The sequence below is a fragment of the Dermacentor albipictus genome, chromosome 1 (assembly GCF_038994185.2).
Source record: "Dermacentor albipictus isolate Rhodes 1998 colony chromosome 1, USDA_Dalb.pri_finalv2, whole genome shotgun sequence".
In the NCBI taxonomy this organism is placed as follows: domain Eukaryota; kingdom Metazoa; phylum Arthropoda; class Arachnida; order Ixodida; family Ixodidae; genus Dermacentor; species Dermacentor albipictus.
In genome coordinates this window covers 135,884,652-135,905,693 of record NC_091821.1, presented here as the reverse complement: position 1 = coordinate 135,905,693, position 21,042 = coordinate 135,884,652, and the positions used below count along the sequence as shown (strand labels likewise).

The window sequence follows — 21,042 nt, the reverse complement described above, 5'->3', positions numbered from 1 at the left end:
AGCTTTTGTAGTCCCGTCTTAAGTACAAAGAAGCACAAATAAATGTCTTGCACTACGAAGCCCATGAAGTGTTTACTAACTGTAACACACATGATGTCTTGACATTCGGAAGTTCATCTGTAAGGCAGGCCAGGCGTTTTATCAATGATATAGGCTGCGTTAAAATTAACTGATTTCCGACACGATGTCGAGGCGTTGCTTTAGCCATGCCTGCACGTGGGATAACACATTTACCACGCTTCACATCGTTTTTGCACGCGTTCACTTCATTTTAAGTAAGGAGTTTGTAAAATTTGTCGGAAAGGAGTGTTTGAAACGCTCTTTAAAGCCCATTCAATACAGCAAGTCAGTGGTGTTTCGTTGGAAAGTGATCGCTGCTGTCTACGTTCTCGTTCAATTTCGGGCGGCCAGACTCACTGAAACATCGTGTGCAAATTTAATTTTTGAACGGAATATTAAACTCAGTGCGTGCTGTGAATACTGGGAGCTCAAAACGTCTTTTAGTCTTTATATTTTAAACCCCGTGCTCAAGCTTCTGCGCGCTTGTTCTAGCAATATTTTTTTTCTCTTAAGCGCGTTGTGCAGGAACAACTGAATCTAAATTGAAAAAGAAGGCAAAAGAAAATGCACGAAAAGGCTCTTACTAGAAACTTGGTCCCGCCAGTTATTGTCCCAGGGTGTTCGGGTATGGAAGGGAGGTAAAAAAACAACAGGCGAATTTATGAGCTGACCTTCCCACAGCGACATTTGTCATTGGCTTCACGTGCGAGCGCAGCCCAGATCTTCTTCCGTAAATGTACTTGTCGATTATGAAGTGCATATACACCATAAATTGCAGGTATTTCATGAGCTGCAGATACCATGAAGGTATTTGGCATTTAGAAAACGTAGATCCAAATAACCTGACAATTGTATTTCAAGCATATTATTTTTCTTGTTTTTTTCTTTTTCATTTGCTCAAACCGGCGCTATTCCTTCGCTATAACCGAGCCTAACCACATAATAATATTAGATTTGAATCGGGCGAGAAGAATCATCGCGGCATCCTTGGCTATTATAAAACCTGACGATACCATGGAATATTTTCTGCCACTATTCGCTCTCGCCCTTTGTTCGAACGAGAACGACGATGCCCGCCATCTGCTTTGGGACAAAGGTGGTCCGCGCAAATGCACTCGGAGATTTTAGGAACTAGCGAACCTGATGACTATGAACGATGGCTCATGGACAAGGCATGTTATAAGTAACTGCTGCAGTACCTGCATGACACGGGCCGCCGCGGTTAAATATAATTTAATTTCCATTATGTCGCGTGGCAACCCGGGGGAATAAAAAGAAAGAAAGAAAAAGACGATGCCCTCATACTTGATCCACGAGCACGAAAGAAAGAGAAAAACGCCTTAAGAAAGTTAGTAGACGTGTTCGAAGAAGATTGGACGGGTGGAGTGCGACGAGCTTGTTCGCCTCCTTCCAGTTTCCCCTAAGGACCACGACTGGTCACAGTGATGTGCTCCCGTAGTCATTACAGCTCCTTAATTGAAATTTGTTCACTAGTATTTAGGAGTGCATGAATATTCAAAATTTCGAATACGAATGTAATAGTCTATGCGATTAGTATTTGATTCGAGAATTCAATATTCGAAATTGTCGAATATTCATTTCTCTTCGAATATTAGCGATAACACTTATTAGAGTTTTAGGCACACAGATCGACGCATGTGGTGACTCTTTCCTGTCTGAAAGCTTCCGGTTCGCTGTACTACTGTGAGAAAGGAAAGATATATTTCATTTCTCACCGTGCAATCGATATGGCACTTACAATAAGTTAGCGTCGATAATGTGGTCTAGCGTTAGAAATTTCAGATTAACTACACAGACACAATCGCCAATTTTGACGCGCGCGTACTCTCCATCTCTGCAGTGGCAGGCGTGGCAGCGGCGGAAGGACACGAGGTGCTTGATTGTTGTATACAACATCTTGCAATACCTGAAACACAGATGACATGTGAACGACTGTTCCTGAATCACTGAGTCAGAGCGAGAAACTGCAGGGGTCTTTTTCCACAGATGGGGGAGGAGCTCGTTCGATCATAAGATGTATTATTATTATTATTTTCATTTTCCCGAGGCGAATTATGAGTAGAATTAGCGCCTTCTACTCCCAGGCGTTGCGGAAGACGTAGTTCCATTCGAGAGCATTAAATGATGCATCCAAAGACGATGTGCGGAATTCACGAGGGCAAGAAGGGAAATCAGAGACTCGACAAAAACAAAAGAGAGGGGATGGGTAATGGCGGCCAACATTCGCTGAAGCTGAAGAAGGGAATGGAAGCGTTTATTATTGCAGCGCAGGGGCGACTGTGCACGTAATCTGACTGTGCGTCGAAGACAACCGCACACGACGCGTAGACGTTCGGGACCGACTGCCACTGGTGCCATGCTGTCTTTTCTTCCATCCTCATTCTGTTTCCCTCGTCATGAATATGAATGCAGTGACAAAATAAATGGTCCCCTACAGTGAAAACACTTACATTATTTATGCTTTTGTTGGTTTCATTGATTATTCGCTTCTTTAGTAGGTATTGCATGGACCACACAGTATCGCGGGTAGAGGGCATATTTTTTATGTTAATATGCTGCGGAATTACCGAAACCCTTATGTCGGGGTGGCCATGATGGCCACAGCCGAGGCAACACCCTTCCTGGTTTTGTGCGTCTTACTATTAGCACGTAGGAATGAAAATACCGCATTATCGCTTCTTTGTGCTATTTGCATGTTTTGGCTCAGCAATGAATACTAGAAGCACGCTATTAGTTATAATCGACAAAGTTATTCAGAAGAGAGCTTAGCTTTGTCTATGTTGCGTTGGACTCATGCCAAACGTCAATTACACAGGAAGGTGCAGTTGGCCACGAAAGTTTACGGGTCAGGGTATTCCTGCGCTAAAGCTGAATTCCAGCGAAGTTTGAGCACATAGCCCGAAATTAAATGTTTCAGTGTGTGACCGTTGTGGCCTACACATTGATCTCATAAATTAGAAGGGTCATGCCTTAGCCGAGCAGAAATTCACATTTGCCGTAGAAGCTGTGCCTTGTAAACATGTGTGGGTGGATGTGCATGTAGCATGGCCATGATGTTTGCGCAGACACAAACGCTCTTTAATCGTGACTTATCGTCCCCTCAACGGCATCTACATCTTGCCAGACAAACTGCCTTTTTTTTCTTAAGCGTAAAATACCGGCAGCCAAATCCTCATTTTCTGCTCAAGTCATCTAAGCTAACAGAGAAAGACAATACGTGTCATGAGAGAAGAGGGTACAGCGGGGCAGCTAATCTGCGGTCTTCTTCTCGGCATGTTTTCGCTCATGCATTTTCTCTCTTTCCTTCCTACTTCTGTGCAGAATTATCCACGACAGTGGCTTCACACAGGAAGACTTCAAGCAGTACAAACCAGTGGTGTACAGCAACACCATACAGTCCATGGTGGCCATCCTCAGAGCCATGCCAAACTTGGGCATTAGCTTCGGAAACAACGAAAGAGAAGTATGTTGTTGGTCTTCATTCAATCTCCATTCACTGTTAAAAGCTGGATGCGTAACATTAAGCCGGACCTGAATAGCAAGCAAGAAAGTTGGTTACGGCGCGGAGGATGCCATAACAATCCCGCTTAAGTTCAACACCTTGAGGAGAAGCTATTAGTACTTCGCCTCCAAGTTGGTATCCCTTCCGAGCAATGACCGAACGAAGCGCTGCTTACTTTCGGTTACCTTACGAGAACAGGCACTACTGGGCGTCATAGGACCGATGGGCGTCACCGCAATTCTATATACCGGCTGTTTCTACGTAGGTATTAGGTAATATTAAAGAAAAAATTGTAATATAAGGAGACACTTCCTACGGAGACATGCCGTCTGTGCTTACCACCATGATGTGACGTGGGATATGAGGTAATTAGCTGCTAATTAGCAGAAGTGTATTTCAGCGGGCTCATCGTAAATGGGCTATGGAAGCGGACTCTCCGTACAAGTCATATCAACTTTTGGATCTAAAAAAATGCGATCAGCTGCAGAACTCTGACGCGACGAATTTCAGCCATCAAGGCGCGCTCAAACGAGGGTGGGAGGCAGCAGCGACTTCAAAGCCGCGCCCTTCGAGGTGACGTTCTGCTTACGTCACTCAGCAGCGGCCAGCCGTCGTGTTGCGGCTCCATGTTCCTCGCTGTGGCAGCTCGATGGTTACCAACTGCTCGGTGACGTTAGCAGATCGTCGTCTCGAGGGGCGTGGCTTTGAGCTCGCTGCGTTCCATCCGGGCGGAATGCAAGAACTCAGTGAACTACAGTTTTAAAGCGCGTTAAAGAACCAAGTGTTCCAAATATTCGCTGCCTTCGCTCGAACAGATTTATGATACCCGTGTTGTGTGCGTCGAAGCGTCCCGTTACGGAAAATCACTCTCGATGCTCTCAAAACCTCATATTAAAGAAAAAGAAAAAGAAAGAGGAAAAGAAAAAATAAAAAGTGAAAAAAGACGAAAGAAGAAACCCGGTCAGCTGTCAGGAGTATATCAATAGTGATATACAATTCTTGGTGCTGACGAGGTTTTGCGAGCCCCTAGTAAGCTGCGGAATTTAAAGATATTATTAATAATATTAATTTTGTTGTTTGCAAAGCAGCTCGAAGTGCTCTGCAAGTACTATATGCACTAAATCCAGTCATTGCTAGCATCGTTTAAGCATCATGGCTCGACCAAGAGTCCCCTTCTGCACTGAAGTTAAAAGTGCGTCGATGTTTCAGTGGAATGACAGGGGTCTAAGGACCCGTATAGCAAACTTTCGCTATTTCATTTTTACAAATTGCTTCTCCATACTGGTCATTTGCGCACCAAATACATCAAAATTTCCTCACAGACTGTCCGGTCACGAATCTTTCGTCTCGTCGACATGCGGGGCGAGCACGAAAGTAATAATCTACATCCGCACGGACTTTGCATATGTCGCTAACACGGTAGAGCCTCATGACGACAACCAATATGTCTGCCTGAGTGTCCAAAAAAAAATTACCGACGATTACGTTACTTCCTAATGCGAAATTTGAGCGCAGCAAATAAGCTGTTTCACCTTTTCGATAGATTGAGGCAAAGAAATCGAGCAACACATGTATGCGCTATCACAGAATTTTTTTTTAATTTTTCACACGTATTCCTTTAACAAAGACTCCACTAACAGTTCTTGACAGTCATGAAGGAAGCTTTGTGGTCGGAGAAATAGACTGATATATGTTCGACTTGGTACACCAATGCTTGATTCTCAAAGACGAGATCTATACAAGTGCCTCGCGAGGTTGTCACAGCCGTGGGACGCGTTACGAGCGAGAGGAACGGGATGTTCTCCCGCATAAGTGTTAGGAAATTGCTGTTTGTCTTTATGTCAACATTAAAGTCCCCCACTACTAACATCGGTGTGGATCGATGGACGGTTAATGCGAGTTGCAGGAAGTGCACGACGTCTTTCGTGAGTGCGGTAGGGGCGAAGTAGGCAGCTACTACCAGCAAGCCGTTGGGCAACTTTGCGGCGCACAGTTCGCCAACTTCAAAGTTCGAGCCGGCGCTTTGACAACCGGAGACTCGCAGGAAGGGGTGGGAGGGGGGCGGCGTGTACACCCAGCGGCAAACGATGGGGGCAGAAGCGCGTGCAGCAAGCGGACAACACGATAAAGGGAGGAGGGAAGAGATAGCAGCGACTGACTGATGCCGCTGACGCCGATAGTGAGTCAACCCCAGCTGCGGAGTTGGTTTCAGGGACAACGCCGCCGATGCCGACACAAACAATATGATACCCTCGCTTCCGCAGCGCTAAGAACCAGGGGGGGGGACCCTTTCCTCCTCTTTCTGCATGGCGGCGACGGTGTTCTATGCAGTCACGTTATCTTGACTCTCTAGCGGCGTCAGCGGCATCCAGCGGTATCAGTCGGTCGCTGCTAGCGCTGGGGGGATGAAAGGGGGGCGGAGCTGGTTACGAGGCCGACGACAACGCCGACGCGAAACCCAGGAACGGACGCCAAAGAGCTGCGCTCTAAAAGGATGTGTCATCTACACTAATTGGCGCCTACATATCCCCAGCGGGTCACTTCGACGGCGAACGACTTCAGAAGATATTACTAATGAACAATGGCCCCTGGGTTATCACAGGTCACTTCAACGCGCATCACGAGCTATGGGGAAGCACCAAAATTGACTTCAAAGGCAGGAGTCTTGCCTCCTTTGCTGCCGGCCATGATTCGTTCTGTGTGAATGACGGCAGCCCTACATTTCTGCGAGGCACGACCTACAGTAGCTGCTTGGGCTTAACTTTGGTGTCACGGCGCTTTGCCTCGGGCGTCCAATGGTTTACGGACATAAAAACACATGGAAGCGACCATATTCCAACGTACGTAAAGATTAGAGGACTTGAGAAACGCTCCTCTGCTGTCTTGCGTACAGTTGATTGGTCAAAGTTTAAGAAGGATATGGATGACACATGTCGGGAAGGCCTTTCACAGACTACCGAAGAAGCAATCGCAGAGGCATTGAAAACATCCATCTGCTCGCTTACAAGGTCAGCAAGGCGAACAGACTTGGACATGGCACTGGAGAGGCGGCGTGCGGCACGCCGACAGGCGGAGAGGAGGTATCGGCGCACGAAGTCCGTCTTGGATCTGAGAGCTTCACGACGCACACAAAAGAAAGTTCAACGTCGTATGGATAAATTGGAAGACAAGCGATGGAAAACTTTCTGTCAGTCACTTGATCTTGGAAAATCGCTCTCGCACATATGGAGAACGGTTAGGGGTCTTCGATCATTTCCGCATCAAAGGAAGTCATTTGCTGCTCTGGCCCTCTACCAACTCCACTCGGAACTACAAGTGGCTGAATAGTTCTGTGCACGGGTTCCTGCGTCCGTGGCCATCATTACTAACGCAGCACTGAATCACATCCCTGGAGCACGTGTACCCGAAATGAACGTGCTATTTTCACTTGAAGAGCTCTATGCTGCGTTAGCGACCTGCAGGCGTTCTTGGTACCAGGACCTGATGGCATCACGTATGCTGCCCTGTGCCACCTTGGACCCGCCGTGGTTGCTCAGTTGCTATGGTGTTGGACTGCTGAGCACGAGGTCGCGGGATCGAATCCCGGACAAGGCGGCCGCATTTCGATAGAGGCAAAATGCGAAAGCACCCTTGTGCTTAGATTTAGGTGCACGTTAAAAAACCTCAGGTGGTCAAAATTTCCGGAGTCTTCCACTACGGCGTTCCTCATAATCAGAAAGTGGTTTTGGCACGTAAAACCCCATAATTTAATTTTATGCCACCTTGGACATGACGCACCTGATGAGCTGCTCAACTACTACAATGAGTCTTGGCAGAACAGCGCCGTTCCTAAACAATGTAAATCGAGCCGCTTCATCCCCATTCTGAAACCTGGAAAATCTCTGCTTGAGCTCTCATCATATCGTCCGATTGCGCTTTCGAGCTGTGTCGGTAAAGTGATGGAAAGAATGATTCTTGCTCGCTTGGAATGGTATCTAGAACGATCCAACATCTATCCGAACGCCATGACGGGCTTTCGTCGACGTCGCTCATCCATAGACAACGTCATTGAAATCGTAACCTGGGTCCAAAATCAAAAAAGCTTCAAGCGCCTATCAGTGGCAGTTATTCTAGATATATAAGGAGCATACGACAACGTCGCCCACGAGGTCATACTGAACTCAGTTGAGGCTGTTGCAGTTGGTGGCCGGATGTATAATTGGATTCGGGACTATTTGACTGAGAGGCGCTTTTTCTTACATACCGAAGACGGCCCAACTTCAGACCATTACGTCTGCCATGATGTGCCGCAGGGTGGAGTGTTGAGCCTTACTTTGTTCAACCACGTCCCGGTAGGACTAGCGGAGTACCTACCGCCGACAGTTCATGTCTCAATATACGCCGACGACATTTAAATCTGAACCTCTACGGGGACTAGCCCTCAGGTACGAGCCAGGCTTCAGCGGGCGGCAACCATGACGGCGTCTTATCTCCGAGAACAAGGCCTCAGTGTGTCTACTGCAAAGTGCGCATTGGTTGGTTTACGCGCAAACAATTGCCATTGTATAATGTTTCAATCAAGGGTCAAGCTGTATCCTATTTAAGACGCATCGCTTTCTGGGCGTCATCATTGACCGCCACCTCTCGTGGAGCCCTCAGTGCGCCTATCTGAAGAAGAAGTTAGTTGTCATTGCTCAGGTCTTGAAATTTCTCTGCGGGAAAAACTGGGGTACACCAGTCCATTCTATGATGCAGCTGTATAGGGTACTGTTTCTCGGACTCCTACGTTACAGTCTACCAGTGTTGTGAAATGCATGCAAGACGAACTTTCGCACTTTGGAGAGCATACAAGGTAAAGCCCTACGCACGTGGTTAGGGCTTCCTCGGTGCACCTCAACAGCAGCAACAAGTGCCATCGCGGGAGACCATATAATCCAGACACATGTGGCTGTCAGCTCACTCAGCGCGCACATTCGCCATCTGTCAAGGATGCCCGACCATCATTTGGCCTCCCTACCAGCCGAGAGACCTCAAGCGACCTTTTCACGAGTGATTAGCGCTCATCAAGAGTACATACCGACATCTTATACACCGGTGGCGAAGCCTTCATCTCCCCTGTGATGCCTGCGACCGCTTCAAGTAATTTTGCTATTCCTTGAATTGCAAAAAAGTGCAATCATCCATCGCCGGCTCTGAAGCAACTTACGCTCCTATTACTGCACCAGACTTATCATGACCACATTCATATATATACCGATGGTTCGAGCTCACCTACCGGCTCAACTGCCGCATTTGTCGTTCCAGCTAGGCAGGTTACAGTTAGATTCAAATTGTCACACATGACTACATTTACGTCGGCAGAACTTGCAGCTCTCCATGCCGCTATGACGTACATCACTGAAGAGCCAACGGAGAAGTGGGTCGTATTTTGTGATTCTAAGGCAGCTCTTCACAGTATCGAGTCTGCATTGCAGAACAGAATTTACGAGCAGATAATAGCTGGCATCAGGGAAGTGCACCACCATGCTCTGGAAAGAGGGCACCACATTATGTTTCAATGGATTCCTGCTCACTGTGGCATCGTCGGCAACAACCTAGCTGACAAGGCTGCCCGGTCTGCCCACGAAGATACGCAGATGCGTCCAACACCTTTGGCGAGGTCGGACGCTGCCAGGGAACTTCGCCTACTTGCACGCAAGAAGTCACAAGATCTCTGGAGTTCAAGTGCCTTCAATTGCAGATTACATAAACTGGACCCCACGCTACGGCTACAACTGCCATCTAGCCTTTCCTGCGACGAAATAACCTTGCTGTTCCGCTTGTGGCTGGGAGTGGCGTTCACGAACGCATACTCCTATCGTTTGAGAATGGCCCAGAGCCCGATGTGTGACTCCTGTGGGTGCGAGGAGACCATCCAGCACGTATTGTGTACTTGCCCTCGCTACGATGTCCAACGCCTCTCTCTGCGGGCAACATTACACCGACTGGACTCGAGACCATTCACTGAGATCAAATATATTCGGACTGTGGCCACACCCATCACTGGCTCGAAAAACGATTCGTGCACTAGTGCAATACTTGAAGTGCACCGGCTTAAAAGACCATTTATAGTGTCCCTGTGTATGGTGTCCCTCCCACACGCACTCAGTACTTACTCTCTCCCTTTTTCCTCTTTCTTTCCCCCTTTCCTCCACCCCCAGTGTAGGGTACCAAACCGGATACTCTTCTGGTTGACCTGCCTGCCTTTCCTATCCTTGTTTTCTCTCTCTCACTTAAAGACCCCTAAACCACCTTCGATATTTTTTAAACGTTTCGAGTAAACACGCGCATCGAGTTCAGTATGCCGTCAGGATCAACGATGCCGAATGCTGCAGCGCTACGCGCCGCAGATTCGCCACGAAATAATAATAAAATAGAAACACTCCCGTGCTCTTCTTCGGGCCATTCCGGTATCCCGAGTGCTCGTCGCGACGTCACCAGGCATGTCTGGTGATGTCACCAGGATCAGACGCTGTGTATTGGTCGAATGAGAACCTACTACACTCTAACTAGCAAGTACGTGCGCTCTCTGCTCTTCCTAGTCGTGTTGCTCGCTTGTGCGCACTTCCGAATCGGTAACTATGACCCGCAACAAAAGTGCCAAATAGCTCGCATTCCAACACACTCGTGCTTAGCGGTCTGATTAGCTGCGCGAACAGAGTGCGATAGCCTTTCGCATTGACTAGAGGGCGGTGCTTGTCTGCAAAAGCGCCGACTGGAAAAACGAAACGACGCGACACCGGCTGCCTCGTGATGACGCCCTGCGCAATGCCTGGCTCGAGCGCATTGGAGTTCGGCCAGAATCATAGCGCCACGGTGATTTACGTGTTTGTGGGCGCCACTTCGGTGCAGCACGCGCACCTGTATCGATGATGCGACTAGACCGGTACGGGCTAACAGCCAGTGGGCGAAAACAGCAGAAAGTAGCAACCCATATTGGTCGCCACAATCTGGGGAAGGTGGTGACGGCAGCTGGTCACCTCCAGCGGGGCTGCTTCGGCACGCCGTGTTACTGTACGTATCCATTATATAGGTGAGCCTTTCTGGACGTGCACGCAACACAGGGTCCAAGCGGCACGCTTCGCAGGAGCACGGGCCAGAACGCCGACAACAGCGGGTAGCGTGGAGTCGTGGTGATAAGCACGTCACGTGACATTTGCAGGAGCACTCGGCGAGGAGGAGACATGCCGACGAACGGAGAGTAGCAAAGAGCGAAACGAGCGAGGGCGGCGTTTCGATCATCAAACTCAAACTCGCGATCATCAAACTCGCGGCTACGTGTTCCTGCAGACTCATGCACAACTGCAACACCACAACTAAATTTCGACCTCTGGGTGGTTTAGGGGCCATTTAAAAAGAATTTTAACCTGTCATCACTTTCTCCACTGCACTAGGGCTCAATTCTCAAAAATGTTTTTCTCCCTAAGAACTCCCTTTTTCATTCGCCATCCGCTTTCCCCAATATAATGTTCACTATTACGATTGAATGGCGCCTGTTCTTACGAACCCTCCCTTACGCATGACCTCCTTTTTGAATAAGGGGCTCGAAATTGCAACATAGGCTGGAAGCCAAAACCGAAGCTTTTTTCATTATTATGCCGGTGGGGTTGCCTTATCACTTTCCGTTTCGTTCAGCTGTCCTGGACGTAAAATGAGTCGGTAACCCGGATCGACACAAATAACAACAAACGACTTCAAACGAACGAAAGGACTGCAGAAATTTGAACGGTTGCATGCCTGTTTCAGTTCCCTGCTTGTCTGACATGCTTCAGCGTGCCCCAAGACGCCAAATCAAGAGCTGGAAAAATTTCAAACGAACTGTTTATCACGTTCCATTTTGTGTTGCAGCCTGCTTGCTCCCGCTGAGTGTTTCTGTATATTATTTTTTTAAATGTTTAGTATGATTATAATTTTTTTCATCGGAATCTAGCTGTGTTCTCTCCGGTCTTTCCAGCCCTTCAAGTGAAACGAGGACAGGAGAAAGGATGCATGGCAAGCTTGTAGTGGAGAAGTCTTTTGCGGACGACATGCGAGTACATCTAGTGGGAGAGAAAAACTGCACCGCCATCTCGGTGCAGAGTACACAACAGCAGCGCTTCTTATCCTCTTCGGCGTGTTCCTGTCGATCGATACGCGGTGCCAGCATCCAGATGGGCGCGCTGCGCCGCGGCTGCACCCAGCCGATCCTTCCGTTTACTTTCTCTTGTTGTTGCCGAGCTTGACCTGCCGTCATTCTCTCCGCGAATCTCAGTCTTGCAATGCGAAATTTTGGTGCGTGCAGTTGGCGGGTAGTAAAAGAAAAGAAAAGAAAAAAAGCAGGATGTTTGAAATTTCGGGAAGCGTGAGCGCTGGTAATAACAAAAGAAATCTAGAATTTTCCACTTTTTTCACTCAAGAAAGGATCTTACGAACCCTTTCTTTAAGAAAAGGTATCCGTAGCATTCGCGTCCTTCCGTTTCTATTCGCTGCGTGCATGGGAATAAATTAGCTGCTTTTATTCAATTTCAACTTTATTATGATGAGAGCAGGTCATGGAACGCCATAGGACTAGTGCGTTCGAATAATTTGCAGCACATTCTTTACAGCTAGCTCGCGCCAGCGGTTGAAGTGCGCCTACTTCGATACTAACTGCGTTTCAGCTGTAGCTGCAGCTTGGGCATTCATCGTGGGGCAAGCAATGCACTTACAATCTTGAACGCAGGTGCGAGTCAAAGCACACTTTGTGATTATTGTTTCATCTCGGCGGTTTCGTCTTTCCTATCACGTTGTCATTCGTGATCTCTAACTTGTTGTCTGCGATTAAACTAAGTCAGCCAGTCAGTAAGTGTTGCTGTGACGTCTGAAAACCATGGTTTGAGTGAGCCGCATTTCACACACACACGTCCGCACACAGGCGCGCGTATGCACGCACGCGCGCACGCACACCCACTTTGAACAGTAACCCTTTGAGGCATTTATTCCCGCGAATTTACTCTCGAAACAGGAGTCGCCAGAACTCCCTTGATTCTTAGGCTGTAAAGGTACGTCCTCACTTGCGGAAATAAGCGCACGCAAGGCGCTTTTGCGGCAAGAACTCTCTAGAATGGCAGCTTGCGCTTGTTGGTTTTCCATCCTGGTGTTAACAGCGAAAAACGTAGACGGGACACGAGACGAGAAGACGACATCACAAACTCTGCCGAAATAAGCACGCTTATTTCCCCAAGTGAGCACGTACCTTAAGTGTTGCGGACTGTTTGCGCTTCACAATACAGTTGCTTATTTGAAACCAGCTTGTTCTGATTTTCTGCGTTGGTTGCTGGCGCAGGCGGACGCCAAGATGGTGTTTGACGTCGTGGCACGTATGGAGGACACGGAACCCTTTTCTGAGGAACTGCTCAGCGCCATGAAGAGGCTATGGACAGACTCCGGGGTGCAAGAGTGTTTTGGGCGCTCCAACGAGTATCAGCTCAACGACTCCGCCAAGTAGTGAGTATTAAATTCATACTAAAAAAAAAATGTGCTTCTCGGATTGCGCCATCGCTACCACTTGGTTTCAGATGTAATACGCTACCGGTATAGAGCCAGCACAGACGCAGGCAAGCGCCCATCTCTGCTCCAGATCGACAAGAAAGGGGCCATGAATATTTTGAACGCACTGACCAACGATAATAATTTGAAATTACGTGTGTTTTTAAGCATTCGTGGCTAGGTCTGTCTTCCTCAACATATTCATGTACAACTCTACTGCTATCAATTTTTAATGCTCTTTGAGAACTCCGGGAGTGTTTTTTACCTATACAGATAGCAACAGTCGTCATTTGAAAAGCGTTAACGACTCGTTCAGAAAACTTAAACACCAAGTAAACACTTCATGTAAAGAGAGCAACCCTTCAAGTTACCATTTTGTTATGTTATTGTCGTTCTTTTTTAGCATTTTATTGGCCTTCAACCAGCGCATGAAAACAGCTGCCTTGCAAGCGATCCTGAATCTTTTCTGTTCTGCTAGCCTCAGTCACGTGCCCCTTGAGAAACTTGCGACTAGCAGAACAGAAAAGATTCAGGATCGCTTGCAAGGCAGCTGTTTTCATGCACTGCGGCTAGCCTCGCGATAATCCCCAAATCCTTCAAACACCATCATCACCTACTCTGGTGCCCGGGCCACGCGGGGGTACAGGGGAACGAAAAGGCTAACGCGTTAGCTCGAGGGTTCACTAACCGAGCGACGGCGTCCTCTTCTAACCCCAACCACCCGCACTACCCCTCACAAGATTCCACCAATTTAAATGCCAAAGATATCCTTGCTCATCAGCGTGGAGTCCGAAGAAAATACCCGCCGCCTCACCCACAACTTAACGGGTAAGAGGCCGCCGATTGGCGTAAAATACAGACCGGGGTGTTCCCCCATTTAAAATTGCTAAACGCCATGTATCCCACTCGTTATAGGGCCAACTGTCCTTGGTGCGGTGGCATACCTACCCTAATGCATAATAACCTGGGAGTGCACTAAGCACCCTCATAGGCCAAACATCAGTAGGACAATGGAGCAGTTGGAGGCACAGCTCGCCCGCTCCGACCTGGCAGGACAAAAGTCCTTAATTAGCCAGGTCAGGCAGGCGGCAGAGGCCAGTGGGGCCCTGGACTGAGAGGCTCCGACCACCCCTCCTTCAAATCTTTACAATTACAATAAAGTTTCTCTCTCTCTCTATTCTGCTCGCTTTATACCGAGCAAGCTCAAATTATTTCATTAAGACTAATCTTTCCAGCTCTCACTTCAGACACCTTCTCGCGTCGAGTATTTTCTGAAGGTCAAATGTTTTTCTTTGATAACGTAATTACGTGCCTTGAAGGACGCTGCACCCGTCTCCCCTGGAACTGTTTACAAATGTTGTTGGTCCGAGCAGCCAAGAGTGGGAAAAGTCGCTAATCCTTCCACATATCTATATTTAGGTCTAACTTTCTTACTTACATTCAGTTTACGTCGGGTTTACCGATGGCCTTGCACACTATATAGCTGCAGAGGGCACTGTGTTTCATTAGAGCCGGCAAGGTCTCTGCTCGCTTCCGATGGTGGCTGGTGCCACGCTGTCCTAATCCTTTCCGGTCATCAAGGCGCCTGTACCGGACGCGCTGCGGCAGCCGTGATTGACTGGCCAGCAGGGCGGCCGTGGCGCGAGCGATTGCAGGTGCCCGGCAGTCATGGCGAGGTGGCTGCGTGCACGCTTCGTGGCTCGCATCAGAGTTGCTTGAAAGCGGTCGTGTAGAAGAACGACCCGAGCTCTCCGCATACGCTGGGGCCGAAAGCGAGCGCGGTCTAGTTGCCTCGGCGACGGCGGCGTGATTCCTGCTCTGCTCGTTAGAAGCCTCGTGCGTTTTTCTTGCCAATTGGCGCAGCAAAGATTGCCCATTTACAGCGAGGGAAGACGCGCCACGTTCGGCGCGAGCCGCATGACGTAACCTTGCTCTTTTGAATGGTCCCCAGGCGCTCCTCTGTCAGCGACTGGGATGAACGCCTCCGCCGAGCTAACTATAGCAAGCGAGGAATGCGGAGAGCCTGGTCGCAGGGAAGCCTCAAAGTGGACGACGGCGCCGGCTTGCGGTTTCCGCTACACTTGTTAGAGCGGTTCTGGGAAACAGAAAATAGCAGGAGGAGCTTTTATTCAAAGCCTGCCCCATTCGATCGATGATTGCGACCACCCAGGAGGGCGCTGTTTTAGAAAGGAGGCAGCGCTCGTTCTTCCTTTCTTTCGCGGGGGCTGTAGAGCGTGCCGGCGGCGGAGCCTACAATGGGCACTGTGCTGGGCACTGTGGATTTCGATCCCATCATTCTGGCAGAGTTCGCAACGAGTTTCGAAAGAAAAACGCTCCTTTTAGGCCCATGATGATCGTCGTGGTTGTTATCATTTACGGGATTGTCGAAGCCAGGAAGTACATTGCACAAAGTACTTCGCGTGCCCGTGGATGAAATGATCAAGGAACCCCTCTAAAGACCGGAGAGATTATCGTGACAGAAAATGTGAATCGGCGTCTGCTGCTGCACTGCCATTTTCTTTCCAAACTATTTTGTCAAGGTTTTGTATTTAAAAATTGAAAAAAGAAAGTAATTTTCCTCTCGCATGCTGTGGCTAGAATGAGAAAATTTCGCACGGAGAGATATTGCGTCATGTGAGCCTAAATTAAACCTGGAAATCACTATGTCACGTTGCAAACCGCGAAGATCATTGAAGTTGCTATAGCTACACTGGCTTCCGCCATGGCACGAGTAGAAGGTCAGAGAGAAGGGGAAACAGAAAATACAACGAGGTGCTTTCTTTCTTCTTTTATTTTTTTCCCCATTAAATGTACTCGCAGCAGACGTTGCCACATGGGCCGATGCCGACTACATTAATCTCTCTTACCTTTACGAGGATAGCATCAGACGTCGACTGTAACAATAAAAATAAAAAACAAAATGAATGAATTGAAATTAAGCTAGAAAGATAACTTTGAAGCTTTAATTTACGATAATCGCTCACGTGTGTAGAGTGCATGGGCGGTTGCCCTTGCATTCTTTAGTGGTGGGGGTCGCTAGGTCGAGACAATGTCCTTCTCAGCAAGCGCGGTGCCCTTATTGGCAGGCCATCGCTGCTCACCAAACCTTTTGTGCAGCGAAGGCAGTCGCTGGAGTCGGCAATATGTCGCGCAAGGCGATAAAGCCCGCTTTCACTCTTCAGCCTGGTGAATTATGAGGCTCGCCTCGATCGTCGATAAAGTGGGGCTGCGAATGCAAATTGTATAGCGAGCAACACGATTCACGTGTCAACACTACTCCATGTGGGAACGCCTGTAAAAAAAAGCAAGTTTTCTCGAGCTAGCGGCCTACGGTGGACGCCGCAAACGCGCTTGTTGCTGCATCGCTCCCCCGCTGCAGACGGGTTTGCTGGTCGCTGTACAATTCGTCGCGCATAGCTTGCGCTGGAACATTGTAATGTGTAGTACCCCCGTAACATAGACAGCAGCGTGGAAACAGGAACGTAAAACTTTTACGTATTAGTTCTGTGCTACGTTTGAGTCCTTCAGGAAGTGTCGTTAGGGAACCACCTTCGTAGCTGTCTTGTCGACCAATGGTTCCACGATTTTCAATTACAGGTACCTCTTGCTTATGTACGAATGATTTCCGACACGTATTCAAGTTGCGACCACTATTCACATATGCATTTCGCACTGAACAGGTAAATAAGATACGGTGGATAAAGCACTGATTCCAGCGCTTTAATTACAGATTCTAGAAGAAAGAATATGTTGAGACTATTTTTCTTAAACACAAAAAACGTTTCTGAACGTTCTGAAACAAAGTGCTCGTTGTGTTTCAGGACAAACAGGACTGCAAGAATACAGACAACACATGCAACAAAGGCGCTGACTGTCGACTGATGCTATATTAAAAGGAAAGATAGGCACATCTACGGTGAAAAAGGCAGGGAGGGTATTTGGCGATAGCCAACATCACAGTTCTATAATTTCTACGTCATCCAGCAAAATGGACGAAAACGAAAGGTCGGCTGGCAGCTGCGGTAAAGTGAAGTAGAACTGTTGGGCGGATAAATTGACAAGCATTTAATACTCCGAGTACACAGAGGAGTAACAAGGTTAGTAGATAACTATTGTGGACGTCTAAAAACAAAAACAAAAAGGAAACGATACGCCAATAACAAAAGTACAGGTAATAGAGGCAAAGAAAAGAATGATGGGTGACAAGGCGCGCAAGCCCCAAGGAAAATGCTAGGTTTTTATTTTTTATTTATTTCAATACCTTCAAGGCCCCAGCAGGGCGTTACAGACTGTTGGGATATATAATCGCCTTGTTATCTAATAATGTCGATGGCGCGCAGACAAATTCGGTCCTTTCTTTCGAAAGATATACGCCTCCCAAATCTCACGTGGTAGCTGTTCCCGGTACTGTCGCTGTGAACAGGCCTGATCAAAGACACGAGAGAGAGAGAGAGAGGGAGAGAGAGGGAGAGAGAGAGTCTCTTTGATGAAAACAGGAGACGTTTCACTGGCGGCAGGTCAAGCGTGCTACTTCAGGTGAATGCGACGACAAATGAAAAGATGCACACGGGACACACGACAGATATATTATTATTATTATTATTATTGTAAAGATGTTTATTGAGCGAGTCCAACAAACGGGCGGTAGCTCGGAACAGTGAGCGCGGAGAGCAAGATGGTGGTCTTCGAACGCCGGTCTCGTGCCCTCTGTTCTTGATGATGATCGGTATGCCATTCTCCTCCTTTCTTCATTACAATTGCCCCCGTCGAGAAAGGTGGAGCCATCCTGGCGATCTAACAGGTGGGTACAAGAGGGTCGAAGTACGGCTTGAGGCGGTTTACGTGAACAACATCACGTCCACGTCGACGACGGTCGCCTTGCAGCGTAAGAGGCTCAATGACATAGTTTACGGGGAAGTACGCTCGACGATGCGGTAGGGACCATGATAATTTGGGAGCAGTTTGGACGACAAGCCAGGGGCGCAGGGTGGTACAAGCAGCCAGACAAGTGCTCCAGGAGCGAATGTTGCGGCCGGAGAGTGATCATCATCGCGGGCGTTTTTCTGGCGTTGTTGGTCGGCTGTAGTAAAGCGCTTGGCTAGTTGTCGGCAATCTTCAGCGTAACGGGCCGCTGCTGACACGGGCGTGCACTCTGAGGTATCTGGTGCGTATGGCAGCAACGTGTCGATAGTGTGCGTCGGCTGGCGACCGTACAAAAGGAAGAAGGGGGAAAACCCGGTTGTGACTTGCGTAGCGGTGTTATACGCGTATGTCGCAAATGGGAGAACCAGGTCCCAGTTTGATTGATCAGATGCAACATGTGTCGCAAGCATGTCGCCCAGAGTCCGATTAAACCGCTCAGTGAGACCGTTCGTCTGAGGGTGGTAGGCAGTACACGTCCGATGTACAATTTTGCACTGGTGGAGAAGTGCTTGAATTGCATCGGAGAGAAATACGCGGCCACGGTCACTGAGGAGTTCGCGAGGAGGACCATGCCGAAGCACAAAACGCCTCAGGATGAAAGAGGCGACGTCCTGTGCTGTCGCCGTGGGAAGAGCAGCGGTTTCGGCGTATCGTGTAAGGTGGTCGACAGCAATGATAGCCCATCGGTTTCCGGCCGTGGTCAAAGGTAAAGGTCCATAAAGGTCAATTCCAACGCGGTCGAATGGGCGTTCTGGGCATGGAAGGGGCTGCAATGAACCTGCGGCAGGATGCGGTGGTTTTTTTCGTCGCTGACACTCGTGGCAGCCGCGAATGAACTTGCGGACAAAGCGAAACATTCCGCGCCAGTAGTACCTTTTCCGTAAGCGTTCATAGGTCTTGAAGACACCACCGTGAGCACACTGCGGGTCGGAGTGAAAGGAAGCGCAGATTGTAGAGCGAAGCGTTCGAGGGATAACTAGGAGCCACTTCCTACCATCTGGCGAGTAGTTGCGCCGGTACAAGAGGCCATCACGGATGCTGAAGTGCGAAGCTTGGCGTCGCAGAGTTCGAGTGGTCGAAAGAGTGGGTGCCCCGGATAAAATGTCAAGAAGCGAAGCGATCCAGGGATCGTGGCGCTGTGCAGAGGAGACGGTGGCGACGTCAAGAGCTGACAATGGAAGGTCTATAGTGGATATGGACGCAGTTTCGGTGGATAGTGGTGACCGCGACAGTGCATCAGCATCGGCATGCTTGCGTCCGGAACGATATATAACGCGGATGTCAAACTCTTGAAGTCGAAGAGCCCAGCGGGCAAGGCGACCTGACGGATCCTTCAACGAAGACAACCAACATAATGCATGATGGTCCGTAACTACATCAAACGTGCGGCCATATAAGTAAGGGCGGAACTTGACAAGCGCCCAGACTATTGCCAAGCATTCTTTCTCGGTGACGCTATAGTTTGATTCAGCCTTGGTGAGCGTTCTGCTGGCGTATGCGACGACATACTCTGCGAACCCAGGTTTTCGTTGCGCGAGAACAGCACCGAGGCCGACACCGCTGGCGTCTGTGTGCACCTCAGTTGCGGCCGTAGGATCGTAGTGGCGCAGTATAGGTGGTGACGTCAGGAGACGGCGAAGGGTGGAGAAGGCTTGGTCACACTCAGAAGACCATGACGAGATATTGGAGGCGCTGCTTAGTAGTTGGGTCAAAGGCGCAATTATAGAGGCGAAGTTGCGCACAAACCGACGAAAGTAGGAACATAACCCTATGAAGCTTCGTAACTGCTTTAGAGTCGTCGGTTTGGGGAAGTCAGTCACGGCACGTAATTTAGCTGGGTCCGGAAGCACACCATCCTTTGATACAACGTGACCAAGAATTGTAAGTTTTCGCGCAGCAAAACGGCACTTCTTGAGATTTAGTTGCAGCTGAGCGGTTTTCAGACACGTCAGGACATGGTTGAGGCGTTCTAGATGGGTTGCGAAATCTGGCGCAAAGACAACAATGTCGTCGAGATAGCAGAGACACATGTGCCACTTCAAACCCCGCAGAACCGAGTCCATCATGCGTTCGAAGGTGGCAGGCGCATTGCAGAGGCCGAAGGGCATGACATTGAATTCATATAGACCGTCAGGCGTGACGAAGGCTGTCTTTGAACGGTCGGCCTCTGCTAAAGGTACCTGCCAATACCCGGAACGCAAATCTAACGACGAAAAAAATTCGGCACCTTGTAGGCAATCAAGGGCATCGTCAATTCTGGGTAAAGGGTACACGTCTTTTCGAGTGACCTTGTTTAGGCGCCGGTAATCCACGCAGAAGCGAATCGATCCATCCTTTTTTTTAACGAGAACCACAGGGGATGCCCACGGGCTTTGTGAAGGGCGAATAACGTCGCGTTTAAGCATATCGTCAACCTGGTCGGTAATAACTTGACGTTCCGCGGTGGAGACGCGGTAAGGGCGTTGTCGCACTGGCGAGTTGGAGCCGGTGTCGATGTTGTGAACAATGGTAGAAGTTCGGCCAAGGGCACGTTGGGCAACATCGAAGGAGTCGCGGAACTGGTAGAGCAGCTGGAGAAGAGCAGTGCGTTCAAATGGGGACAGTCCGTCTGCGATGGACGAATCGAATAGGTCAGCAGCTGGAACATCAGAAGGGGTAAGAGCACTGATGACGTCGAGGTCGCGTCGAGCTGAATCTTGCTGCACGGAAAAAATTTGGCCGACATCAATGGGTTGCACGCATCCAAGGGATTCACCTTTAAGCAGTCTGATGGGATATGGAAGAGGATTTGTGAGGCAGAGAGCGCTTGTTCCATTCGAAATAGAGAGGGTCGAATAAGGCAAAAGAAGTGGCTTCCGATTTAGAAGAAGGCATGATGGTTCAAAGAATGCAGCTTCATCACATATGCTGTTGCAGAATACGGGGAGCAAAACAGCTGCTGTCGGCGGAATTTCTGTGTCTTCTGTGACGACTATTTTGTGTGCGGCTTGATGAGCGGGGTAGTAGGACTC

General features: G+C 48.8%; 1 protein-coding gene across 2 annotated transcripts in view; it reads left to right on the top strand.

Annotated features, from left to right (window-relative positions):
- Galphao (G protein alpha o subunit) overlaps window positions 1-21,042 on the top strand; it is a 170,797-nt gene that overhangs the window by 126,686 nt on the left and 23,069 nt on the right. For both annotated transcript variants that reach the window (XM_070526236.1, XM_070526237.1), the window contains 2 exons: window positions 3,403-3,544; window positions 12,906-13,066. In XM_070526236.1, the coding sequence (XP_070382337.1) occupies window positions 3,403-3,544; window positions 12,906-13,066 (303 nt within the window). The remainder of the gene's footprint in view (window positions 1-3,402; window positions 3,545-12,905; window positions 13,067-21,042) is intronic.